We start from the raw sequence: 23,475 nt of genomic DNA, 5'->3' as shown, positions 1-23,475 counted from the left end.
CTATCCATTCACCAGCTCAGTATAGATAGTCTCGACACACTAGAGTAATGAGGCCGCCGGCGTTTATACTTAGCAATCTCCCCGAATAATCCCAAAACGCCGTGCCTGATGCTTTGTGCCCAACAAAGTGAAAGCTCCACAACGCCGTCGTCAAACCAACAGTTCCCTAGCGTCATGACCTTGATCGGTGCTCTCCACTACACACAGATCTTTCCCCAATAGTCTTCTGTAACTCTTGTTTCCCTGGTCATAAGTTGTGTTTGCAAGGACGGCTTCACGCCTCCTGCTCTGGAACGGCCTCTGTGGCCGGCTCTGCAGGGGGGTTTTCGACCGTCTTCATCTTCCCTCGTCGTCTTGGAGGCGGTGCTTTGGGAGGAGTCTTCTTCTGGCCCCCGTTGACAAACTTTTGCGCGAACGGGACTCCATGTCGATGCTTTGGTACTGCTGGTAGAGGCTTCTTGGGCCTAGATGCCATCGTGACGCCCTCCTCTGGGCCGTCGGCGTCCGCTCCTTCGCCTGCACGGCTCGGCGTCTGCACACCGGGCTTCTCCTTAACTGCTGCCACGTCGCTTACGCTGATACTACTCGCGGTGTCGGAGCGCGACAGACTGATGCCCAAAAACCTGCGTGCTACCTCTGCCTCGCCGGACCCTTGTGTGGGCGATTCCACCTCTTCAATCCATTTGACCTTTGAAACACGATCGACCAGACGCAATGTAGTCTCGTCAGCTGGCGCAAAATGCACATTATGCGAACCTCGAAGGATGTTTAGCACCCGAAGGATCTCGTCCTGCTTGTAGTGTGGCGGCTGGCTCAGTTGGGTGTGCGCCAACAACGGATACAGGACTCGTAGGTAGGTATGCCTCAAAGACATCTTCTCATCCGGCAGGTCCATGAGGTTCCGAATGATGACGTCGAGGAGCACCCTCAGATCATTTGTGTAAAAGTATTCGTATGTCGCCTTGTTTGTGAACAGGAGATACAACAGCTTCAAGATAAGCAACTGTAGCGAAGTCTCCGTTTCTCGGTTTAGAAGCAGGATAATATTCTCTCCAAAAGTCCTGAAGAACGGACCATGTAAACTCAGGCATTTGACAATTCTGTTGGTCAAGGGTGAGGACGGATCGTTGGCGGCATCGGTCGAAGCGAGCATATACTGTTCGTTCAAGACAAGCTGTTTTCATGTTAGTCGCCACTGCACGCTAGTGTGATGTTCTGCTACTCACCAAAACTCTTATCGTAGGATAGTGGTAGGGGTCATGAACATCGTCAGACACCTCCTCAATCAAGCGGAACAGGTAGTGGACAAAGCCATCGTCGACCACCTGCAAGTCATCGACTCGAAGCCGCTCCATACGCGACATCTCGTACATGAGCTGCAGCAAAAGTCGATGCAAACGCGGATCCGCGTCTCGACGGCCATTGATGAGCTCAAGGAGGCGGGGGAAGCAGGCCTCGCCCACCATGCGGGGAAACATGGTCTCGTCCTGGCAACCATCGAGCAGGAGGAAGCAGGCGATGGCGTGGAGCGGTCCGATCTCGTCCTCCTGGAGGAGGCTGTAGATGATCTGGGTGCGGACATATTCCTTGTTGGTCTGGAACAGGTCGCTGGCGAGGAGCATCTGGGCACAGGTGATGATCTCATCCTGAGACTCGCAGAAGTGGTCGCGGAGGCGGGTGGTCAGTTCTACCCAGGTGCGCAGGGCATCATCGATCGTTTCGTGGCTTTCGCATTTGCTCGAGACGCATTTTCCGAGTTCTGCGAGCACATGGTGTCAGTCCGCTTCGCTGCAGGTCAGTGATCTCGGCAGCAGATGCGCGCCGCCATCGAAACCCACCAGTCCAAAGCTGTTCTTCATCCTCAGGAGAGAGAGGAGCGTCGTCGAAATCTGCCATGATCCTCGATTTTCTGTGGGCACAACCGCCAATGCATCGGGTCCTGCTGCCGAGGCTGGATCCGCAGTTGCTATCGACGGGCGAGTTTACGCTGGATAGACGACGAGTCGACGGGCCAACTGACAATGGCTTCTTGGGGCGGTCGCAGGCGCAGGCGCAGGCGCAACAGTCATCTCCTGACACGGGATGGGATAGATCGAGCTGCGAAAGGAAGATCGTGTTCCAGAATCGAGGTGGCGGGGTCGGGATGGATTACTGTGGCCGACTGTCACTGCAGCAGCCGTTTTGCCGTGACCTCATCTGGGGCCTGTTGGACGTTGGCTTGGCGGAACCACCTAACATCCATTCAGAGAATGATAAACTGTCTGCGTGCGCTGAATTTCTTATTGGTGTGGCTGGTGTAGCTGCCGCACCGCCACACTTCTCTAGGCGCCGAATTCGGCTTCTCCAACACCACAGAGAATCATCCAAGGACGATACAGATATTCATGAATCTCCCCGAGCCTCGTCCCCTAATGGTGCATTCAGCGCATGCGAGGGTATCAGACTGTCAATCAAATGTTCTATACCCTTCTTGGTGACCAAGAATACTCCAAAACGCCAAACCAAAAGACCGCACATGGCTACTCTCGTGTAAACCAACATAGTGTCGAGTAGCTCACTCTATGAACCCGCCCCCTTATCCTTGTCCGTCTCTTCATCGTCGTCATAGATCTTGACCTTGGCTGCATATTCGTTGATGTTGCTGATGACATTGTTTGTGATTGTGTCACCCTTCCCACCAGCCACCCGCAGCACCAGCTCGTTCAAGTTGTGTCGCCCCAGAATGTCGACGTGGTCAGCCGTCCGAGGCCCCCCTCGTGGGTTGAAACGTTCCGGTTCGTGAGGCATCTCGACTACCGTGACCTTGACCCCTGCTGGGTTGTAGCGCTTCATGTGCCAACCACGATTGCACATGTAGCCTGCGCTGATGATATTCACTGTGCCATCTCCCTCTCCCAGAATCACGCCGTGGTCTACTTCACCATCAGTGTAGCCTGTGTCGATTGTGATGTTGAGATTTGTCATCAGAGGCTGGTCGGGGGGCCGGTAGTAATACGCTCGCTCGGTGGGTTTGCCAACACCATAGAAGCAATATATCTTCAAGCTGGGTGCAAGAGGTAGCCGGGTCTCGAGAGGGTTAATCCATTTCTTGGGGTCCAACTCGTTGGCTTCAACCTCAGCGATGGTGTGAGCGACACCATGCGAATAGCTTCCTTTGATCTGATCCTGGTACCAGTCCTCAGTCGTGTTGAGCAGGTACGATAAGGAATCCTCAACTGTGAAGTTACGGTCGGGGGTTGTCCAGTTTGAACCAGCCCTGAAGTTCAACAATGATCCATATGAAAAGTTCTGGCCAGGCAAGTCATCGGGCGCCCAGGTCAGGTTGCCCCAGATGGCCTCGCCGCCAAGGGGCAACATAGACGAGAGTCCTGGCATGGCGCGGAAGATCTCGGTTCTCTCCTCCTTGCTGAGGAACTTTTCCAGCCCATACATAGCAAATGGATTTAGCTGGGCTGTGTCTCGCATCTCGCCAGAGAGAACGGCAGTCAGATCCTTGACTGCGCCGAGCATGCATCCACTAATGTTGATCCAGGAGTCGATGTGATGCTCAACCCAATCTTGACCGCCACGGCCGCCTTGCTCTGACTGCACCCAATGGAAGAAGTAGTAGAGGACCTGACTCCCCATGCTGTGCGACGCGAGCACAACCTTTCTGTCATCAACAGCGACAGCGATTTCAATGTACGACTTGAGTCGGGTAAAGTATCGATCCCGAACCTCGAGATTGGGATACGACAAACGCCAATCATAAGAGGCTGTGAAAGAGTTTGTTGGATCGTAGCCAATGGAAGCAAGATTCTCAAAAATCTTGTTCCAGATCCAGTAACCGGTAATGAAGAAGTCAGTCGCATCAAATCCCTGGGCGGCGCGTAACTTGACCAAGGGTGGATCAAGGCCTGTCCTCTTGTCGAGCATGACGTGCTTCTTCCAGACCTCCTTGTCCATGACAAGAGCCTTCATCATGGTCCAGCTGCCCCAGAGTCGCTTCCTGAAGTAGGGCCTCGAGATGTTGGCGGTTCCCCACGACTCGAGTCCGGTAGAAATGACCCCGGGAATCATGATCATGGGATGGTACGCTTCCAGACCCTCAGCGCGAGCCTTTGTGCCAACAGAAAAGGACTCATATGTCTCGGCAAACTCGCGCTCGCCTTGGATAAGATCGCGCATGTCCTTGACCAAGCCGGCGGGGAGCGCATCCAGCAGGCTGTCCATGGACAAGTCGGTGAACTCGGGGAACTCGATAAGGTCATTGCTTGAAGCGAAGAAGCCGGCAGCGATGATGCCAAACAAGCTACCAAGCAGGAAAATGAAGGTATTACGGCGCTTGCGGGTCTTGGGGACGACGTGCTCGACGACATGGACGTGGGTGGCTGGGTTAGGTGTAGGGCTCTCGTCCCTTGAGGTGTCGTCGCTATCGGCGGCCTTGGTCTCTTGGACATTGCGACGTCGCAAAGTAGTCGCCATGATGTCGATTAGGGAGCGGGCCTCTTGAGAGGCACCGTCTGGTTCAATCTCTTGTGGGCGAGCGAAATGAAGAGAAGAGAACCTGGGAGAGCTGGTGTTTTAAGAATCGCACGTAGCTATGACGCCCATGTGGGCGCGTGCTTTAAAACAAAAACCGGGGGCCGCGAGGTCCGAAGGGTACAGTATTATCAGCAGCAGCTGTAAGGGAGCTTCGGATGAGACGATCGACACCAATAAAATACTCTGGAAGAAATGGCCCCTGAATGATAAACGGACAAAGTCAATGGCAACGTGGTAACATTTGCGCCTCGTCAAGAGTCGCGTCTGGTCTTTCACATGAAAGGTCCAAGCAGAGAGACATGCTAGTCGTGCCTGATAGGCAGGCACCTGACGTCAAAGTCAAGGCAGAAGGCAGGAGGCACGAGACTTCAAGGCCTTAAATTACAGGGGTTCCTGACGAGTCAAAGCTCTTCGGAAGCTCCCTTGCTCTGAGATGCTTCCTCCAGCATCCATCCCAAAGCTTGGACAGCCTCCCTTCGCTTGGGGTTGTACTGCATCCAGAGTCGAGACCCGGCCCGGTAGCTGTGGTCATGGAGCAATCGGCCCTAAACGACCCCCGAAACCTCCGAATCGCGATTGGTTCCAGCGCTTACTGAGCGGACCACCCACGCCGCCCCCACCCGCCATCCGCGCCGGACTCCGGCGCCATGAGCTGTGCCCGTGGCTTCAGGTCGGGTTGCATTTTGGGCTTGCCCCGCCCCCTCCACACTGCTGAGAGCTGAGAGAGCTCTTTAGAGGGCCCAAAGAGGAGAAGCTAGGCGTTCTGTCCGCTGCAGAGTCCCCTGCCAACCGCCAACTGCCCTGCGCGCCTTGCCCTCGTGGTCATGCACCAGAGGAATGCGGCTTGCTGCTGGCCGGCAACGCAGCCCAGCCCACGCGCGATGACATCCATCCACAATTACCCTGCCTGCTGAGCCTGGGATGTCCACCAATGCCTTGTTTGTAAGAAATCGCCACCCCAGCCTGAACCCCCAAACCCTCAAATCTCAACCACCCTCCCACATGTTGTGACTCTTGCCGGCCTCTGAAGACGCACTCTTATTTACCCCTCCTCCGCAAGCACAGACCGATACCGGCTAAGCTCCATCTTTCTGCCCCTCACTAAAGACTTTGGATCTGGTCTCATTTCGACATCCGAGATCTCAACAACCTCAAGACAAGGACATCAACAAATTCCCGCTGCAGACTCACCGACCAAACAAGCACCGGTCTAGTAACTCTTCTCCACCTAGAGACCCTTCTTTCCCATGGACCTTACCCAAATTGACAACCTCCCTGGCGAACTGCGCTACGTCCAATACGAGCATGCTCTCGAGGCCCAATATCTGCCCGCCATCCGCGCCCTCATCTCCAAGGACTTGAGTGAGCCCTACAGCATCTATGTCTACCGCTATTTTCTGTGCCAGTGGGCACACCTCTGCTTCATGGTCAGACCTCTCTCCGCCCACGTTAATGACTAGCTCTCTAACGATATTCCAGGCGCTGAACCCCGTTGATTCATCTCTCATCGGCGTCATCATCTGCAAGCTGGAAATTCATGCTTCTCACTCCAACCCTACACGGCGGGGCTACATCGCCATGCTGGCTGTTGCCTCCGACTTCCGTGGCCATGGCATCGCCACGACTCTCGTCAAAAAGGCCATTGACGCCATGACCAAGCGCAACGCCGACGAGATTGTCCTCGAGACCGAGGAGACTAACGTCCCTGCCATGCGTCTGTATGAGCAGCTTGGCTTCCTGCGGTCTAAGAAATTGCACCGCTACTATCTCAACGGAAACAGCGCGTATCGACTTGTCTTGCCGCTCAAGTATATCGATCCCGACGCCAGCCCGAATGATCTCGATATTCTCGACATGCACGCGTAGCATTTTATGAACTTATGAGTGCGATCTGTTTGCTTGTATTTGTACCATGCGCTTTGTACGGTTCTTTGGCTCTGCTTGACACGGGCTCACACGGAAGCATTGGGGATCAGGTTGGCGCAGAATCAAGGATGGCATATCAGCGAAGCATAGGATCAGCTTCAGCCTCTTGACAGCTGGCGTTTGGTCTTTGTTGTTGGTTTTCACGATGTTATGATTTCATGGATGTCTTTACACAATGTACCCCGATTTTCAGAAAGCTATGCCCTAGGTTTCATATCTCTGCTCCTCGTTCGCTCCCATACGAGCCATCTGCTCAGCTCCTGAATATGTCATTTGAGCTATAGATGGACGCTTTTAGGCCCCAAATGTTCCCAGAAGATATTCCGATGTAGGTGTACGCATCTATGCATGTGGGTAAGCTTCAACCTTCCAGCAGGCAACAGTGACTCACCTGGCTTGTAGTAGATTGGCCGCCCTCGAGCCTCTACCAATCTGAGCTCTCTCAGCTTTTGGAGAACCCGACCAACATCAGCCTTGTCTGCGAAATCGGTCGTGTACACGCAGATGAGTCGATCCCTGCGAGAATCCTCGTCGACAGGCTTGGGGGCAACCTTTGCGGCAATACCGAGTTCGTTGTTGGCTGTTGCCTTGGCCACTATGTCCCATACGTCGTTGACCTCCGCTGGAGGGCAAAAGAGCATCCACTAGATGGGTTAGCGAGGCTTAGGTGAGTGTTTCCCTGTCGACGTACCTTGCCTGCGCGGACTTTGGCGGCGTGTGCCAGCTGCAGTATGTCCTCTGCCGCACTGTTCTTTTCCTTGTTGGCTTCTCGCTCCTGTACCGAAATGGGTACATTCCTCGGGATGCCTTGAATAAACCTGGAGGCAATTTGGAGTCTCTCGTGCCCGCCCTCTATGACAAGGGCTGTTCTGCTTCCCTCTTCCTCAGGGGCCTCGTCCTCATTACCCTTGCTAAGCTGGTTCTGGGCCATGGCCTTTTCCACTCGCGGGATGTAGGGGTTGCAGATGAAGATCCAAGGGGTTTCCTCTGAGAGCTCTGTCGTCTTGGGAGGTAGCCGAACAAGAAACTCATCCACGGTCTCTGTGAGCTGCCATGCGTAGGGAACACCGGCATAAGGGTTGTGAAGATGCGAGGTGTCGCCGATGAGGGTGCTGCGAGGGACAGCCCTCCCAGGGTTTTCTTGCTGCTGAAACATCCATGCGTCGACGTCGAAGTCCTGGACACGTTGCTGGAGGTTCATGACTGTTTCCTCGTCGCCTATATCAGGTAAGTTGATGTGTGGTGGTTGGGAAAGGTTGAGGTTACCGTAGAAATCAGAATCATCGGAGATATCCATGATGTCGAATTTATAGGAGTGGCCGGATAGGCAGAGATGATAGAGCTGCCTAAGGATTACAGGGTCTGATACTAGGTGAATAAAGATGCCTAGAGGCAACTGCTTTCCCTAGGAAGTGCCGGAAAGAGTGGGGCTGGCTTGAAAGGACCCTGAAAAATAGAGAACAAAGAGAAACAAGAGGGTATCAGCGCTGAAAGATGTTTTATGAGACTGGCGGTGTTGATTGCGTGTTGATGTAGATAAAGGAGGAGGCGCCTCTTGACAAGGAAGTCGCAGAAGCAAGTTCGCGTTTACTTATGACGGGGATAGAGACGCTAGGGAGCCGGCAGTTGAAGGAGCTTTTTGAGGCTGGCAGCAGAGCACCAGCAAACAAACAAATTTTATAGGAAAGGATCAATTGGTAAGCTTGAGATTACCACAGTATGATAGAGCCAGTTTGAGCTTTACAAATCCCCCATGTCTTCGTACCGCGTCCCTTCAAACGCGAACCGGAGGAGCTTGACCAGCTCCGACCCCGGCAGACGGCAAGCCACCCGTTTGCCCCGCCGCGGATAGACTCCATCCGTTCGCCGTTGATTTGCTTTGCCCTGCTTTGACGAAAAACCTTGTCTCTTTTTCGACATACCAAAGTACCAGCCTTTCGCTTACTCAAAGGAGGGGAATGGGAATAATGGATGGCCTGAACCTTGTTTCCTCAAAGGTCTCGCTGGCTTTGGACCTTCCACCGAGCTGTATCCAGTTCTGCCCGGCGCATCCAGAATTCTTTGTGGTGGGGACGTATAATCTTCAAAAGGACGATACGCAAGAGGCTCAAGGGGAAGATGATGAGTCTGTAGCTGCAGCCAAGACTCCTCAGAGTCGAAATGGCAGTTTGCTTGTTTTTAAGCTAAATGGTTCGGAGCTGTAAGTGCTGCTCTGCCCTTGTCAACGGACAAGCTTACAATGGTCTAGTGACCTAGTTCAAACCGTCTCACAACCATCGGCCATATTGGACCTTCGATTTCACCCTTCTAAAGAGTCTGGGAATATTCTAGCCGTGGTATCAAGCACAGGGACACTTGCAGTCTTCAAGTTGGACCCCACTCAGAATGCTTCATCGCCTCTGGAACACATTGCGACCAGCCGATGTGACGACATTGGAGAGGACGTCTTGTTCCTGCAATGCAACTGGCATCCTGTCATACCAAGATTGATAGGGGTCACTACTTCTACTAGTTCCGCGAGATTGTTACTTCTAGACGACAAGTTTTGCATCACTGAGCAGTATGCCGACCTGAATATCCCCAACTCTCTTGAGGCGTGGTGCATCGCCTTTTCTCCAGGGACAGCGGAGTCGGATCATGAAAAGGCCCAGGTGACGGCATACTGTGGCGGAGACGACTCTATGCTTCGCTATACATCATGCGTCTGGAACACAAAGGACCCGGATTCACCTTGCGAGGAGCCTTATCCTTCCATGACGATCAAAGGAACCCATGCTGCAGGCGTCACAGCGATCCTGCCGCTTCCCCTGTTTGTGAAAGACCATGGAAGAGTGGTTGTGACGGGAAGTTATGATGACCACTTGCGCGTCTTCATCATCCACGATCTTCACGACACGTTTGGAATGAAGAGAGTTGAGCTGGTGCTGGAGGAGAACCTTGGAGGCGGAGTCTGGCGACTTGACTTGGTGAGTCTCAAAGAGAACTCAGGGTCTATCAAAGTGCGGATCCTCGCATCATGCATGCACGCAGGTGCTAGGTTGATAGATCTGGAGGTCAAAGAAGAGCAGCAATGGACTTGTACTGTGCTCGCCAGATTTGAAGAGCACAAGAGCATGAACTACGGGAGCGACTTTGTGCGAGAGGAGGGTGCTGGAGATGGACTGCGGTGCGTGTCTACCAGCTTCTATGACAAGTTGCTTTGTCTTTGGGAATATGTGCCGCAGTCATGAGGTTTATAAGATTAAGAAGTGTCAAAGAGTTCCTTGAATATTCATTGGTGGTTGAGCGAGTGTGATAACAGACTGTTCTGCCACGTGCAAGAACAAGCTGTCAACCAGTCAGGTTTCAGTAGCGCATGAATTTCCTCAGAATCAGCATCCTTGCATGCCGACCAATGCAATCACTGATTATCTTGCTTGTTCTAGATTCCTTTCAACCGTGTTTCACGGGGATGGATGAAATGCACGCTTGACAACCACAAGCCGGTGGACAAAATCAGTCATATGCGTGACGATCAAATGCCCCCTCACGGGCGACGCGGGGTTGAAAATGGAGCCTGTTGGAGTCTCGGATCGGGCTCGTCGTCCCATCCCTCTCAGCCTTGCAGCCTCTGAATCGGCCCCCCTGCAAGACAAACCTGAACCCGGAAACTGCCTGGAAGAAGGGGCGAAGGGGGCCCCAGGGAGCTGGGCCACAGGGACATGCATCTGGAAGCTGGCTGAGGGGTGGAAGAAAAAGATGGTCACTCGTGGTGAGGCGGGATGCACCACATTGCAGACAAGGCGGTGATGAGGACGCAGGGGCGGAGATTAAAGATGAGGCAAACGATGGTGACACAGCTTTAATCTTTCTCTTGCACCTTCTTTCACTTCTTTCCCACTCATTCATGTTTCTTTGTTGCGTTGACCTTTGACCGTCATTCGCTCAGCTGTCCCTTGTATTTTGTCCAACCCCCCTGTCGTGCCCCGCCGCCATTTTTAGGTCCAGCGCTGGACGGCCTGTCGCTTTCGGCTCTCTCACTCAACCTGAGCTTTTGAATTTTAGCCCAACACTTCTTCCTCTCTCCAGCAAAGCACAGCACCATCTATCGTGAAGACAGCTTTGGTCAGCAACTTTGATCTCAACCTCCCTCTCTCTTTTTTTTACCAACTGCCCTCGCTCTACGAGTTTGCTTCGAATCTTCATTGGCTTCTGTCATTTCTTGCGTCATTCACTCTGCTTTTGTTTGATTGCTTGCTTTTAATCATCTTGGTACCCCGTCCGTCTTGCTCTCCCGCATCCACTTCACTTCGGTTACTGTCGCAAACAGCCTCGAACGGCGAGCAGCAAACAGCAAACAATCTCCTTCGACTGCCTCATGATCTCGGCCCGAATCAACCCGTGAATCTGCTTTAAAGGCCCTTTGCGTAGATCGCGCGCGCTTCTTCCTCTGCGCCTCGCTGCTTCCGTGTAGTGCATCGCAACCCGCCCATCCCATCGAGCGATCGACCGCCCGCGTATCGGCGACAAACGATAACGAGATGGAGGCCAACGGTAGCTCCCTGCCGTCGGCCGGAGCTGGCGGTGACTCCGAGGTTCTCGCCAAGATACACCAGGCCCTCGAGGTCGTCCACAGCCCGTACTCGACCAACGATGCCCGTCGCCAGGCCCAGTCCTTCCTCGAGGAGGTCAAGGACATCCCCGAAGCCCCCATGCAAGGCTACAACCTCGCCTCGGACAAATCGCAGTCCCCCGTCGTCCGACACTACGCCCTCTCCCTCCTCGAGCATGCTATAAGATACCGCTGGACATCATACAACCAGGAGCAGGCAGACGCCGTGCGGCGCTGGGTCCTGAACCTGGGTCAGGCTGTCTCAAGAGAGGATCCGTCATACCTGAGGAACAAGACAGCCCAGCTCTGGGTTGAGATCGCCAAGCGATGCTGGGGCGCCGAGTGGATGGATATGGACGCCATGCTCTACCAGCTGTGGGAGATTCCCGACTCGTCGGTGCACAAAGAGCTCGTCATGTTTGTCCTCGAGAACCTTTCTGACGAGGTCTTTACGGGCGATGACTCAGTAGTTGCCCTCCGAGAAGGAGTACTCAGCAAGGCGTGCGTCGAGATCTTCACCCCTACCGCGGTACTGGTCGAAGCGTTTCCCAATCGACAACCTGGGCCACCCGTGCGACATGGTGATGATGGTTGGCTCACTCGCCTGTCCAGCTTCCTGGACTGGTGCCTCAATGCGGCGCCAAAGGACAACGACGAAGTCAAGTCGTGCATACTCAAGGGCTTTTCCGTGTTCCTGTCCCTGATGCCGTGGGCCATCCCGAAAGCAGTCTCTGCTGCTCGATGTGTTGAGGTTATGTGCGCTGGTCTTGCCTCGAGCCAGGTAGCTATCCAAAAGGTACGACAACACCACATGTTATCTAGAATGCTGGGTGCTAACTGAGTCGCAGGCTGCCCTTGAGGCCCTTCATGCATTGTACTGCAGAACAAACTTTTCAGACAGCGAGTTCCGAGACTTGGTTGCCCCCATGTACAGTCGCGCATCCATTGAACTGTGTCAGCGCCTCTTTGAATGGTCTGCCGTAGACCCAGAGGATATTGATGAAGACAAATACCAAACCCTCAAGAAGCTATCCGAGGTATGTAAGATGGCTACCAGCCTAGGCGCTAACTAACAATCATTATAGATGCTCTCCTGTCTTGGAGACTACTTTCACCGAAAGTTCCCGAGCCTCCCCCTGAAGCTGCGAAGCAAGAATTCCTACAGCTCCTGGTCCAGGTGGTACAGCACCAGAGCTTGATGGTATCTATCCCAGTCCTCGTAACTTGGACACGACTCCTCAGCATGCGCTCAATCGGCCCCAGCGAACTTGTCTCTCCATTGATCGGATCACTTCTGGAGATCTGCAGCTCAAGACTGGTTCGATATGAGAACTTGCCCGAGGACACGCAAGAGCCGACATTCCTCTTCCTCATGGAGGACACCGATACAATCCCAGAACGACACGCTTTCCTTGGAAACTACCGCAGATACAGTTCGCAGGTCATCGAGGCCATCGTGCAGTTGAAGCTTGTCGATGCGATCTCACACATCCTCGGCCGCACAGAGGAATTGTTACAACACCTCTACGACGGACAGCCTCCTTTAGACAAACAGACGTACTTCAAGCATTCGATGCCGGTTCTGCGAGTTGATTCTCAATTCACAGTTATCGAGGCAACCCTCAAGGGCTACGCCAAGTGGCGCAAGAACCGCCCGGCAGAGCATCAACAACAGGGGCCAGAGCTGGAGGCAAATCTGGAGACCTGGTGCAATAAACTGCTGGAGATGAGTTTCGAGGACCCCATGATCCGGAAACGCACCTTGCAATTGCTCGTCTACTTTTCTACGACTGCACTAAACAAGAACGCTACCTTCATGCTCAAGGTTTTGGAGCATATCTTGCTTACCTGGCCTGCTCTTCAGCCAGAGTACCGTGCTTTCAATGATGCTATCAAAGATTTGCAAGGAGAGAGTATGGTAGAGTTGCAGAGGCTGGCGTCAGAAATGCCGGACCATCTTTTGGTGAGACACTCTGACAATCCTCCAGATGCGTGCTAACCTCCATCCCAGGGTGTTTATGATCAAATCGAGAACAGAGTGAACGAAATGATGTCATCAGGATCGCTTGATGAGAAGCGCTCTATAGCATACAAGAGCTTTCTCTTCATCATCATGTAAGTCGTCATGGAAACTGGGCGGCTAGTCCCATAGCAAGACTGACAACATTGCAGACATCGAGCCACGAGTGTGGATACTCAGGCCAAGATCCAAAAACTTCGAGAGTTCATTGATCCCGTCAAGGCACAGTGGCAAAACGAGAACGTGCGAACCGCTCTTAAATCGTACAGCAACTTCTGCGAGCTGCTGGGGTTGGACAAAGCTCAGAACTACCTGGCCAGCCGACGTGCGCATGAGATTTCTGACTGGGGCTCACGCGAGCTCGATGCAGAGGGTTTGGCGCTTCAGAACGAGCTTGAGGAGCGTTTGAAGCTTCTCCCACTTCGATCGACCAAGTCTTTCCTCGCATTCTCAGTCGAGCGACTCGACAAGTCATCAGCCGCCTTCAAGGCGTCGTATGCCCTTTGGCAGGAAGGCTTCTCCAACATCCTGGCAGACCTCCTCGAGTTCCTGAGCTTTGCGCACGCCTCGCACAACCCAGATAACTGGGCAGGTTTGCCTCTCGAGATGCGACCAATGGTCAACCGGGTTCTGAGCGATCGATTCTGGCAGGCTGGCATCTCGGAAGGAAGCAAAGACGACTTTTACGCGCGAGTAATGGACAAGAAGAACACGATCGAGGGACTTGCCTCGACGATCCGCGGGTCGGTTCGGTTCGTCCGAGAAACTGCCTATGCCATCATCTACTGCATGAGCCGACTGGAGAGGCAGTTCTATGGATTCGAAGGGCTCTCGGCACCGCTATCCAAGGCTCTCTTTGCTGATTCGGTCTGGCTGTCTACGCACCAGCAGAGCAATCTTCTGAACTTGGTGCGGTACTTGGTTGATGATTGTCCTGTCGACTACCGAGAGCATTTCCTCCCACAACTCCTAGCAGCGTGCTTCCAGCAAATGGATGCCAAGATCAACGGCGAGTGGGAAAAGATGGAGCGCCAACAGCAGGTGGCTGCAGATGGCGAGGCGGGCTTGAAGGAGGAGATGAAGGCAGAGAGCATCCTACGCCAGGTGACATATACAGCAGTGCTGATGGTGGCTGACTTTTTGGACCCAACCAAGCTCAGTAAGTTGTCATCTCGATGGGCCGCGGTCAACCAAACTAACTGTTTCTCAGACGGTCCCCTGATGGGATATTCGGAGACGGCAGGCGATGAGGCAGAGCCTGAGCCTGAGTCTAACTACCCAACTCTTCGACGATTCTGCCTTATCCACCAGCAGGTGGTGGAGCCGCTGCTTGTCTTCTGCACTCATGGCATTCGGATGCGAGATACACGCTGCTGCAGTATGATTCTGCGACTGTTCATCTCGCTGGTTCCCGAGTTCCATCTCGTGGATGGCCAAGTGCCCAAGTCGGTGGTGCAGAGCCCGCTTGACGGACAGCTGGCTGGGGATAAGTTCCCCATCCCTCCTTCGATCTCCAACGCTATCCGTGAATACATCTCACTGGATGTGCTCAAGGCGTGCATCACGTCATTCCACGAGCCGTACTTTGTCGAGCTCCAGAAGGAGCTTGCCGCACTGATCGCAGCCATCGTGGTCTTCTACAGCCCGATCACGACAACACCTAGAGATGTGCTACTATCGTTGCCTAATGTCAACCCGGCAGATCTGGATCGGCTATCGGCTTACATGGCCAAGCCCGCATCACACGCACGACAGCAACGAGCGTTGGTGCTTGACCTTCTGAAGGACCTCAAGGGGGTCAGTGTTTCGGAGATGGGCAAGCTGCCCAAGAGCAGCGGCTTTGGAGGATCGAGCCGCAAGCGAAGCGGCCGAAGCAAGATGGCACAGCAGTTCATGGTTGAGCCTCAGTCGGGGCCAGGGGCGACCAGATCAGGGATGGAGGTGGCACGTAAGACGACGCCGGATGGACTGGAGGGGGTTTCCAATCTGTTTGAGGGATAGAGCCTGGATGATGAGCAGTAATTGGGGCCCCCAAGAGGACAGGGAGAAGTTACAAGGGAGGAGGTTCGTAAAGGAGAAGAGAAACAGGGGCAGCCAGGTCGATTGCTTTTCCCGCCAGTCACTGTAGGGCCGCGCGATTGGGAGTACTATCTAGAGGCGTCGAGGAGGACAGAACCATGAATTGGGATGGGTCATTGGGAGTACTTAGAGCGAGCATAGGTTAGGTTAGGGAATAGGACTTGACATGTTTCTGGATGAGTTGAACTGTCGATTCCAAGACAAGCAAGACATGGCGGTCAAACTTGATTCACATGTTGAGGGATGATTATGACAGCTCAGGCTCATGTCCGGGTCGATGAGGGCATCATGGGCGGGTTCAGCCATGAGTGTGCCGGGCCGGTGACAGGTACAACATGCCATGACGATCCCTCCTGCAAGACCCGCCGGCACCTCTGGCCGTTCCGTTTCCGGGATAGCTAGGCAGGGTCCAGGTCCATCCAAGCCAAGCATTTAAGCCCCAAACTACATGTGACGTCGCCGTTCGTGGAGGGTGTCTCCGGGGAAGCAAGCCGGGGGGGCAAGGGCCAACAACCTACAGATCAAGAGACAGGAGGACCTGCAAGTGGCGATGCGGGTAATAAAGCCCTGAGAGACAAAAGAGGCTGTGAAAGGCCTAGCTCGATGGTGGCAACTGACAGAATGCAAGACGCTGGAATCAGGCAATTTTGTCAAGGTCACATGTTTTTTTTCTTCTCTCTTATGTATGCGAAACGAAAAACCCGGGGACCGGAGCTTGGTGAGGCCAGCGACCGGGCCGTGACTCGCACACCGGCACATATATTCCATGATTCTCCGTCCTTTCTTCTCCTGTTGATCCTCTTTTCCTCGTTTCTGGACATTGAATTCCGGCATTTATACTTGACCGGCACATTGATATCGGTGACTTTTGTCCATCTTGTCCCGTCAGCTGCATACGCATTACTCCAATCATGCAGGGTCGAAATATGACGGCTCATGACCGGCATCCTTCGGCGTCACAGGCAAAGCCGCAGCCAAGAGTCAACAAAAGCCCCAGAAGAGCAACGCGAGCGTATGCATATCACCTACATCTCTTGGATCTACTCAAAACTCACATATTTAGATGCGACGACTGCCGCCGTCTCAAGGAAAAATGCATCGGCACCGTCCCCTGCGACAGATGCAAGAAATCAGGCCGCTCATGTCAGTTCAGCAACAGCTTCAGGAGAACCCGCGTTTCTCGTGCGGCGTCTACGAGCAAGACTTGCCCTGGAAACCGTGCTGCCGCCGCTGCCGATTCTTCTGCCTTTTTCGAGATTGAGAGGATCCAGGCGCTTGAGCAGATTGCCCGGTACTATACGGGGCTGGAACAATGCAGTTTGGAGAATCTGAAGGAGGTTATTGGGAACTTTGCCCAAGATGAAGGGCTTCTGCTGGATGTTGAGGTTGATGATGGGAGTAGTGATGGGAGGGAGGATGCTATGGAGGCTCTGACTCCGGCTTCGAGCGGTAAGTGGTCATGATATGACTACCATGGATAACAAGCTAACATCATGCAAGTACATGCAGAATTCTCACATTCTGACTTTTCCCGTCGAGTACAGCAAAAAGTCAGGGATGAACTCGATGATCCTAACTACGAGGTACGTCTACCCAACTCCACCAAGGAACAAATACCAACATCTTGATCCTTCAGTGTCCAAGCCCAGAAACCGCAATAGAAGAATCAAATCCGTCCACCCATCTCCTCTCCAGAGACGCCGTCGTCCTAGAAGCCGTCTCGCTCTTCCCGCCCGCGCACTCGGCCCTCGTCCTCCTCAACGTGTTTTTTGAATTTGCTCAGACAAACTACTTTTACGTCGACGAAGAAACTCTACGGCAACGGCTGGATCAGTTTTACTCTTCATCTGCACGAGTGGGTATAAACGACGCTCCCTGGGTGTGCACCGCTCTCATGGTGTTTGCCCTCGGGATGCAGTTTGCCCATCTGTATCAGCCATCATCACGGAGTTCTTGCGGGGGCCTCATGAGGGAGGCTTACAGCGTCTGTCAGACGATGGATGATGCCCTCGCGTTGACGTTCTACCGCAAGGCGTCCAACATGATTCCCGACATTCTTGCTATGGCTTCGCTCGAGAGCATTCAGGCTTTTCTTCTCTTGGGCATATACGTGTTGCCCATCGATCCTGCTGGCTTATCTTGCACCTATTTCGGAATCGCTATCAAAGTTGCTACGCAGAGCAACATGCATCATAAGAGCGGTGATGAGTTGTCTGCGCGGGAGGCTGAGTTGAGGAAGAGGGTTTGGTGGACAGCGTACACACTGGAAAGGTATGCCATGTGTTAATTTATGCTGCAACGGAGACTGATATTCAGCAGGCGGATTTGCATCCTTCACGGAAAACCAGTTTCGATCTCAAGGCTCGACATCGACGCCAACCTACCGACTGATTTGGTTGAGCTGCAGCCCAAAGAGAGAGTCAACCCTTTTCAAAATAACCTCGCCATGTTGAAGTTGACGATTTTCATGGAAGATGCGCGAGACGGAATGTGAGTTTCTTTCTTTCGAATGTGAGCATTCAGGGGCTAATCAACAGCAGACTGGCTTTGAAAAACAGCGACAAGACACAGCGAGTCAAGGCCTTCCAAAACATCATCAAGGTCAAGGAGAGACTACAGAACTACTGGCACAGCCTCCCCGAAGAAACCTACTGCCGCGACCTTACCTCTGGGAGTCCCCTATTCCGGTCCAACATTCACCTCGCCCTCTCCTACCACCTCGTCCACATCTCCATCGGCCGGTCCTTCATCTTTGACGAGTCGAATATCAAACCGAACGACGCAGAGTGGCTTGGGCTGCGCAAGGAGCTGGTTGATGACTGTGTTGCCAGTGCTGTTGCTGTCATTGACCTTTGTCAGATTCTTCAAGACAAGGGAAGTCTTTCCAAGTCGTCATACACAGAGTTTAGCTCGTGTTGCGCCGCCGTACTGGCTTTGGTAGCCAAGGCCGTGTCCGACAAGAGCGGCCAGCTACAGGACGCAAGCAAGAGAGGCATGGAACTCCTGAGAAACATGTCCACGGGGGTCTTCTCTACCAGCTGCGAGAAACGTGCCGTCGAGGGTCTGGAAGCCGCGTTTAACAGGCTGAACCACAAAGAAGACGAGTCCGCCAAGTGTGACGAGGCTGGATACATGCAGTTCCGGAACTGGGTCGCCATGCAGCAGATTCTCCCCGGGGAAGCACTTCAACTACCGAAGCAGGACAATCCCATGATGAATCTGTTTGGAGGGTCTTCGGCTGGTAGTCAATATTCGGCCAAGACGAATGGGTGTGCGTTGCCTGGGTATGCGGAGCTCAGTTCTCTGCCGGATCTTGGGGAGTGGTTTGATCATGGATTTGGGCAGGGCGTTTGAAGGAAAGGGGATTTGTTTACATGGGCTTCACGACATTTATCACGACATATATATGACGGCAGGCGTATTCTTGTCTCGGGGCGTTATCTATTACTTAGGGTGTCTTTATCCTAATTTCGATTGTTTAGGTTATCCTCATCCTAACCTCCTGGGTAGACTGTGAATCAGTGTCGCTCCATCTCTTGCTCTTAAGCCTCGCGCTCTTCATCTTCTCTCTCTTTCCCCTTCTCTCCTTTTCATCTTCTCCACCTTTCATTGACCCAGCCCAGCTCAACCCAGGCGAGGCCCCCTCGAGATGTTGACGAAATTATCACCAGAAGTTCTTCATCTGGTGGCTCGGCAGGTAGGAGTCCCAAAAACACGTCTATGAATGCAGTGTCTAATTACAGTCTACAGCTGCCCGGGGCTGACCTCAAGTCAATGTCGTTGGTTTCTGTCTACATTCGCAGGGCAGTCATCCGGTCTCTATGGAGTTCAATCACCATTCGCCCGTCAGACGAGTACGATCTCCATGATATCACTACCGAGGGGTTCCCACATTTATATATCCCCTACGTATCCGAGCTTCACTTTGCCGCGCCGCTTGAGCTTGGCTCCACGGGGTGTCCTCATTCCTATGGCAGCTGGGAAGAACGAGGGAAGTTCTTTGAACGTCTCGACCAACGGGCAAAGTCCTTCCTGGACAAGTTTGAAAAGACCAAACTGCGCAGTTTCAGGTGATACTTCAAACATACACTTTACACGCTGGCTTCTTTCAGCAGCTAGCTGACTATTGCATTAGCTGGGACATGGGATGCTGTGTCCCTGAAACGATTCTCGGAGAAGATGGGCTTCTTGCGCGTATGCATCCGTCGCTAGAATCTCTGAGGCTGGTCGTCGACCCGAAGTGCCGTTTCTTTTACCAAAGGAGCCGCTTTACGGACCATGGGAACATGGGCCTTTCCTCCTTTCGGAACCTCAAGAGTATTTGCTGGAAAGGCTCAGTGATCAATAGCCATCACCTATTGGGCACTGTCATTGAGAAGAATGCCGATCATCTTGACCACCTGGAGCTGGACCTGCTGTACACCGACGGGGACTTTTCACGCGCTCGGGTCCACGTTCAAAGACATGAAGGTGATAACGACCCAGGCTACTTTGGCAACATTCTGAAGCTGCATGAGCACACAGTCCAGCCAATATTCCAATCCCTCACCTCGCTTGTGCTCACGAATGTGCCCCTCGGGCCAGCTATGGTGGGCATGATCAACTTTGAAGTCCTCCGGTCACTGACCCTCAGGCTGTGTCCTGGCTGGGCAAGGTTCACCCAACGCATCGTAAAGACGAGGCCCCCGGTGAGGTTGAAGACACTCGAGCTGCGCCATGGCTTGTCCGCCCCAGTCAAAAACTCACAGCTTGAAGTGGAACAGTTCATTGATGTTTGTGGAGGGCTTGAGGAGCTTTTCCTGAATCTTCCGAAGCCGGATGATGCTCGGTCAATTTGGAAGCACATCACTCGCCATGAAGCATCACTGAAACGTCTCGTGCTTCACTACAGGACGAAAGAACGGCACGCACACGGGTTTTCGGAACAGGAGACTGACCTGCCGAGCCTCGGGCTGACCGAGCACGGAAACACAATCTATTATCCGCCGGAGCCGAATCCTCTACAGGAGCTCAAGCTCGAGTGTATCAGTTTATGCTGTTTCCCAGAGCTAGCTGTAAGAGAAACACGGAGCTTGAGTGAACCAAACACTGACATGTTTCGCAGGAATTGATGCTGGAAACCTCATCAAGCCTCGCTTCGTTGAAATTTGTCCACATCCGAAAGGCAAGTTTCGACTACCGGCCACCTAACCCCATCACTGGTGAACGTGCCTCTCCCCAGATTCCCACTCCCCTTCTGTGGTTTGCCGAGTGGGCATTTGGACCAGATGGACCTCCTCTGCTCGAGGCTGTTGCTTATGGAAAGTTTTCTCACGGGGGTTGGGCTCATGCGGACAATCTTATCCTCTGTCCAACTCGAGACTGGTTTCGAACTGTGCCCAGAGATGGTCGCGAGTGGGTGGGCATAGTTGGCAAGTATCGCAATGCGCTGGAAGCTTGTCCAGTGGAGCCGTTCCTCGGTAGCTCGGGCCCTCGTTATGGGACTTGAATCGGTGGTGGGTTCTAAGTTGGTTTCTACTCGGCAGACCTACACCCTGACAACTAACCGGCAGTTGTCATCAGGGGCTTCATCACAGAGATCTACAAGAGATCTACACGCAGCTGCTCGAGGAGAGCGATTCACATGGAGGCCATGACCCCGCTTGTGCCGGTGTCATTGGGAGGGCGTCGGAGGTGAAGGACCGGCACAAAGTCACCGGCAACGCTAGTTGACCGGCATCTTCAACACGGAAAGGGGGATCTGTGCTATATTTTGGGAATACTTGCTGAATTCATTGCTGAAATTGGAATCGATTCAACGTTTTGACTTGAAGTGCTTGAGTGACTGAAGATGGACCCTCCACAAGCTGACCACCTCCCCTCTCTTCGGCCTCTTGGTGAGCAATTCACAACCTTGCAGCGCATTGTACCATCATCTAACAGGAATCTGGGATTTAGGCCGCGCAGAGCAGTACTCGACTGCGCGTAGCCATCTTGGCATCTATGCCAACGTCTGTGTGACGGCGACGTATTCCAACCGCCATGGAAAAGGCCTTCCGGACGCGCTCTATCGCAGCATCACCTCTGTCATGGCGAAGCATCCCATCCTGTCTGCGGTACCCGTAGACACGACAAATACGCCACGATTTGTCCGTTTACCGCGTCTTGATCTCAACCAAACTGTCACTTTCATCGAAAAGCCGAGTTACACACCTGGAGCAACGTCAGATGCTACCCTGGACGAACTGGCCCAAAGCCAGCACAACCTCCCTTTCAAGCAGGACAACTCATTGCTTCCTTTCTGGAGGATCACTGTTCTCGAAAATCCCAAGGATTCTTCGTGGTTCTCTCTGTGTCTCTGCTTTCACCACTCGCTGCTGGATACGCAGAGCGCAGTTATTGTTCACCAGGACCTCGAGCACGCGCTAGCTTCCAATGACGATGGCACCGCAATGAAGATTGTGCAAGGATCTCAGCAGACATTGCTCCCTCCTCTGGAAACAATGATTGATCTTCCAACTTCTCCTGACTTTGTCCATGCCCAGCAAAGCCTCGGCGAGCCACCCAAGGATTGGTGGAGCGGAAAGCCGCAAACTCTCCCTGTCCAAACGAGATTCTCTTCTGTTTGGATCCCTTCAGCTTCATTTACTTCTCTGCGACAAAAATGCAAGGAGCAAGGCGTCACATTGACAGCAGCCCTCATGTCGCTGATCGCTAGCGCCTTCTTCCGCGTCCTCCCACCAGAATACAGCGTCGTCCAAGGAGACTGTGCCGTCTCTCTACGGCGCTTTTTACCAGATCACATAGACCAACGCTCGGCGGGATGCTATGTCGGGTCCCTGAGCGAGGTCTACAGCCGAGAATCCCAGTCTATATGGAAGGACGCCAAGCGCACGAAGAAGACAATCGACGAAACCCTGCAATTAAGAGGCGCCGATATGCCGGTGGGCTATCTCAAGCATGTACCGGACATTGCTGGGTGGCTGTCTGGCAAGATTGGGAAGAGAAGGTGGGCTGCTTGGGAGTTGAGCAATGTTGGGGGGTTTGACGATGCGCCTGGCTTGAAGGTCGAGGATCGGCAGATTCAGAGCGTCATGTTCAGTCAGAGCGCTAGCGCCTGCTCAGGAGCTGTTAAAGTTAGCGCGGCATCGGGGAGGGATGGGAGACTTGGCCTGGGTTTTACGTGGCAGGAGGGTGTTGTGGGTGATGAAGTGGTGAAGGAGTTGATTCAGAGCCTCGTCGATCTAATCCAGGAGATTACTCCTTAAAGCCACTGTTTATAGGTAGAAATGGACGGTATGGTTAGTAGGCTACTAAGTATCAAGTAGCAAAGAGGGAATTGAAGCAATAGAATGGACTTGACTAGAGTATCATCAATGAGGCCCAGACACAAAGAGTGACGTGAAAGGAGGGGAGTGCGAGCAGATAGAGTCGACCTCTGATAAGTCATATGAAGTGGAGCATGGCTACCAGATGCCAGGGCTACAAAGCATTAGGACATACATATTAGCTAGGGACTCCTCCGTCATTCAACGCAACAGAGTTGTCGGGCAGGGCTCTCAAGTCTCGTTCACGCGCATCACCAAGGGAAGTATATAGTTAACATGTATGAATTGATCTCTTATCGACTATTTGCCAGCAAGCTCCTTGTCCAACGCATCCGCCATATCCCCAAGCGTGTCAAACCTCCAGTTATACACAGGATTCTCCCGGTTGCCCATGACGGCCCCAGGTCTCTCAATCCAGCTCGACTTGATGTCCATCTTCTTGGCCGGCTGGTGGTCGTGGAATTGGCTCTGCGCCGTCTGCAGGACCTGCGCCTTGGGGATGCCGAACTTGGCCTCGGCCTCGCGCAGCATGTACTCAAAGTTGCGCAGGTCGGGCTTATAGCTGCCCACATCCTGCGCCGTGATGATCAGGTCAAAGGGGACGCCCTGGAGGGGGCCCGAGTTGCTGCCTGAGAAGGACTCGCGGTCGACGTTGGAGAGCACCACGAGCTTGTAGTGCTTCCCGAGCCGTCGAAGCGCCTCGACCGTGTCCGGGAACGCGGGCCAGGTACCGATGGAGTCGCCAAAGGCCTTGTCCTGATCAGCGCTGGGTTTGGGGAGGCCAAGCCGCTCGGCGATCTGCGGGTGGATCGTGGTGAGGAGCTCCGAGTACTTCATGTCGGGAGTCTTCACCTGCTGGGCGCTCTCCAGCTCGTGGTGGATGGTGAGGAGGTGCTCCCGCGAAAAGGAGGCATTGTTGGCTTCGAGGAGGGGCTTGAGGCCATTGAGAACGCCCGTCTCCCAGTCGATGAGGGTGCCATAGACATCAAAGGAGAGGAGGCGGAAGTCTGATAGACGGCTCATTGTGG

The 23,475-nt window shown here is 53.5% G+C and overlaps 7 protein-coding genes across 7 annotated transcripts; 2 read left to right on the top strand and 5 right to left on the bottom strand.

Moving 5' to 3' along the window:
- Positions 1-274: 274 nt before the first annotated feature.
- Positions 275-1,896, bottom strand: MRS44_002489 (uncharacterized protein; the record flags this gene model as incomplete). The annotated part of the gene is made up of 3 exons (XM_046268063.2): positions 275-1,174; positions 1,227-1,759; positions 1,839-1,896. The coding sequence occupies 3 exons, from the start codon at positions 1,894-1,896 to the stop codon at positions 275-277; spliced, it is 1,491 nt and encodes a 496-aa protein (XP_046136596.1).
- A 663-nt stretch (positions 1,897-2,559) lies between these two features.
- On the bottom strand, positions 2,560-4,464 carry MRS44_002488 (uncharacterized protein; the record flags this gene model as incomplete). Its single annotated transcript, XM_046268062.2, has 1 exon — positions 2,560-4,464. The coding sequence occupies one exon, from the start codon at positions 4,462-4,464 to the stop codon at positions 2,560-2,562; it is 1,905 nt and encodes a 634-aa protein (XP_046136595.1).
- A 461-nt stretch (positions 4,465-4,925) lies between these two features.
- Positions 4,926-5,206, bottom strand: MRS44_002487 (uncharacterized protein; the record flags this gene model as incomplete). Its single annotated transcript, XM_065622852.1, has 2 exons — positions 4,926-5,046; positions 5,118-5,206. 2 exons carry the CDS (start codon positions 5,204-5,206, stop codon positions 4,926-4,928), a joined length of 210 nt encoding a protein of 69 aa, XP_065478924.1.
- Positions 5,207-5,771: 565 nt separating this feature from the next.
- MRS44_002486 (uncharacterized protein) lies at positions 5,772-6,390 on the top strand (the record flags this gene model as incomplete). Its single annotated transcript, XM_046268060.2, has 2 exons — positions 5,772-5,951; positions 6,004-6,390. The coding sequence occupies 2 exons, from the start codon at positions 5,772-5,774 to the stop codon at positions 6,388-6,390; spliced, it is 567 nt and encodes a 188-aa protein (XP_046136594.1).
- A 264-nt stretch (positions 6,391-6,654) lies between these two features.
- Positions 6,655-7,747, bottom strand: MRS44_002485 (uncharacterized protein; the record flags this gene model as incomplete). The annotated part of the gene is made up of 3 exons (XM_065622851.1): positions 6,655-6,710; positions 6,842-7,094; positions 7,142-7,747. The coding sequence occupies 3 exons, from the start codon at positions 7,745-7,747 to the stop codon at positions 6,655-6,657; spliced, it is 915 nt and encodes a 304-aa protein (XP_065478923.1).
- A 670-nt stretch (positions 7,748-8,417) lies between these two features.
- Positions 8,418-15,062, top strand: MRS44_002484 (uncharacterized protein; the record flags this gene model as incomplete). Its single annotated transcript, XM_065622850.1, has 8 exons — positions 8,418-8,650; positions 8,699-9,616; positions 10,904-11,837; positions 11,890-12,082; positions 12,127-13,004; positions 13,053-13,156; positions 13,214-14,220; positions 14,272-15,062. The coding sequence occupies 8 exons, from the start codon at positions 8,418-8,420 to the stop codon at positions 15,060-15,062; spliced, it is 5,058 nt and encodes a 1,685-aa protein (XP_065478922.1).
- Positions 15,063-22,747: 7,685 nt separating this feature from the next.
- Positions 22,748-23,470, bottom strand: MRS44_002483 (uncharacterized protein; the record flags this gene model as incomplete). Its single annotated transcript, XM_046275151.2, has 1 exon — positions 22,748-23,470. One exon carries the CDS (start codon positions 23,468-23,470, stop codon positions 22,748-22,750), a length of 723 nt encoding a protein of 240 aa, XP_046136588.1.
- Between the last annotated feature and the right edge of the window lie 5 nt (positions 23,471-23,475).

The sequence above is a fragment of the Fusarium solani genome, assembly GCF_023522795.1.
Source record: "Fusarium solani strain SB1 chromosome Unknown bctg00000001, whole genome shotgun sequence".
Lineage (NCBI taxonomy): Eukaryota > Fungi > Ascomycota > Sordariomycetes > Hypocreales > Nectriaceae > Fusarium > Fusarium solani.
This window is presented reverse-complemented; position numbering and strand designations above follow the sequence as displayed.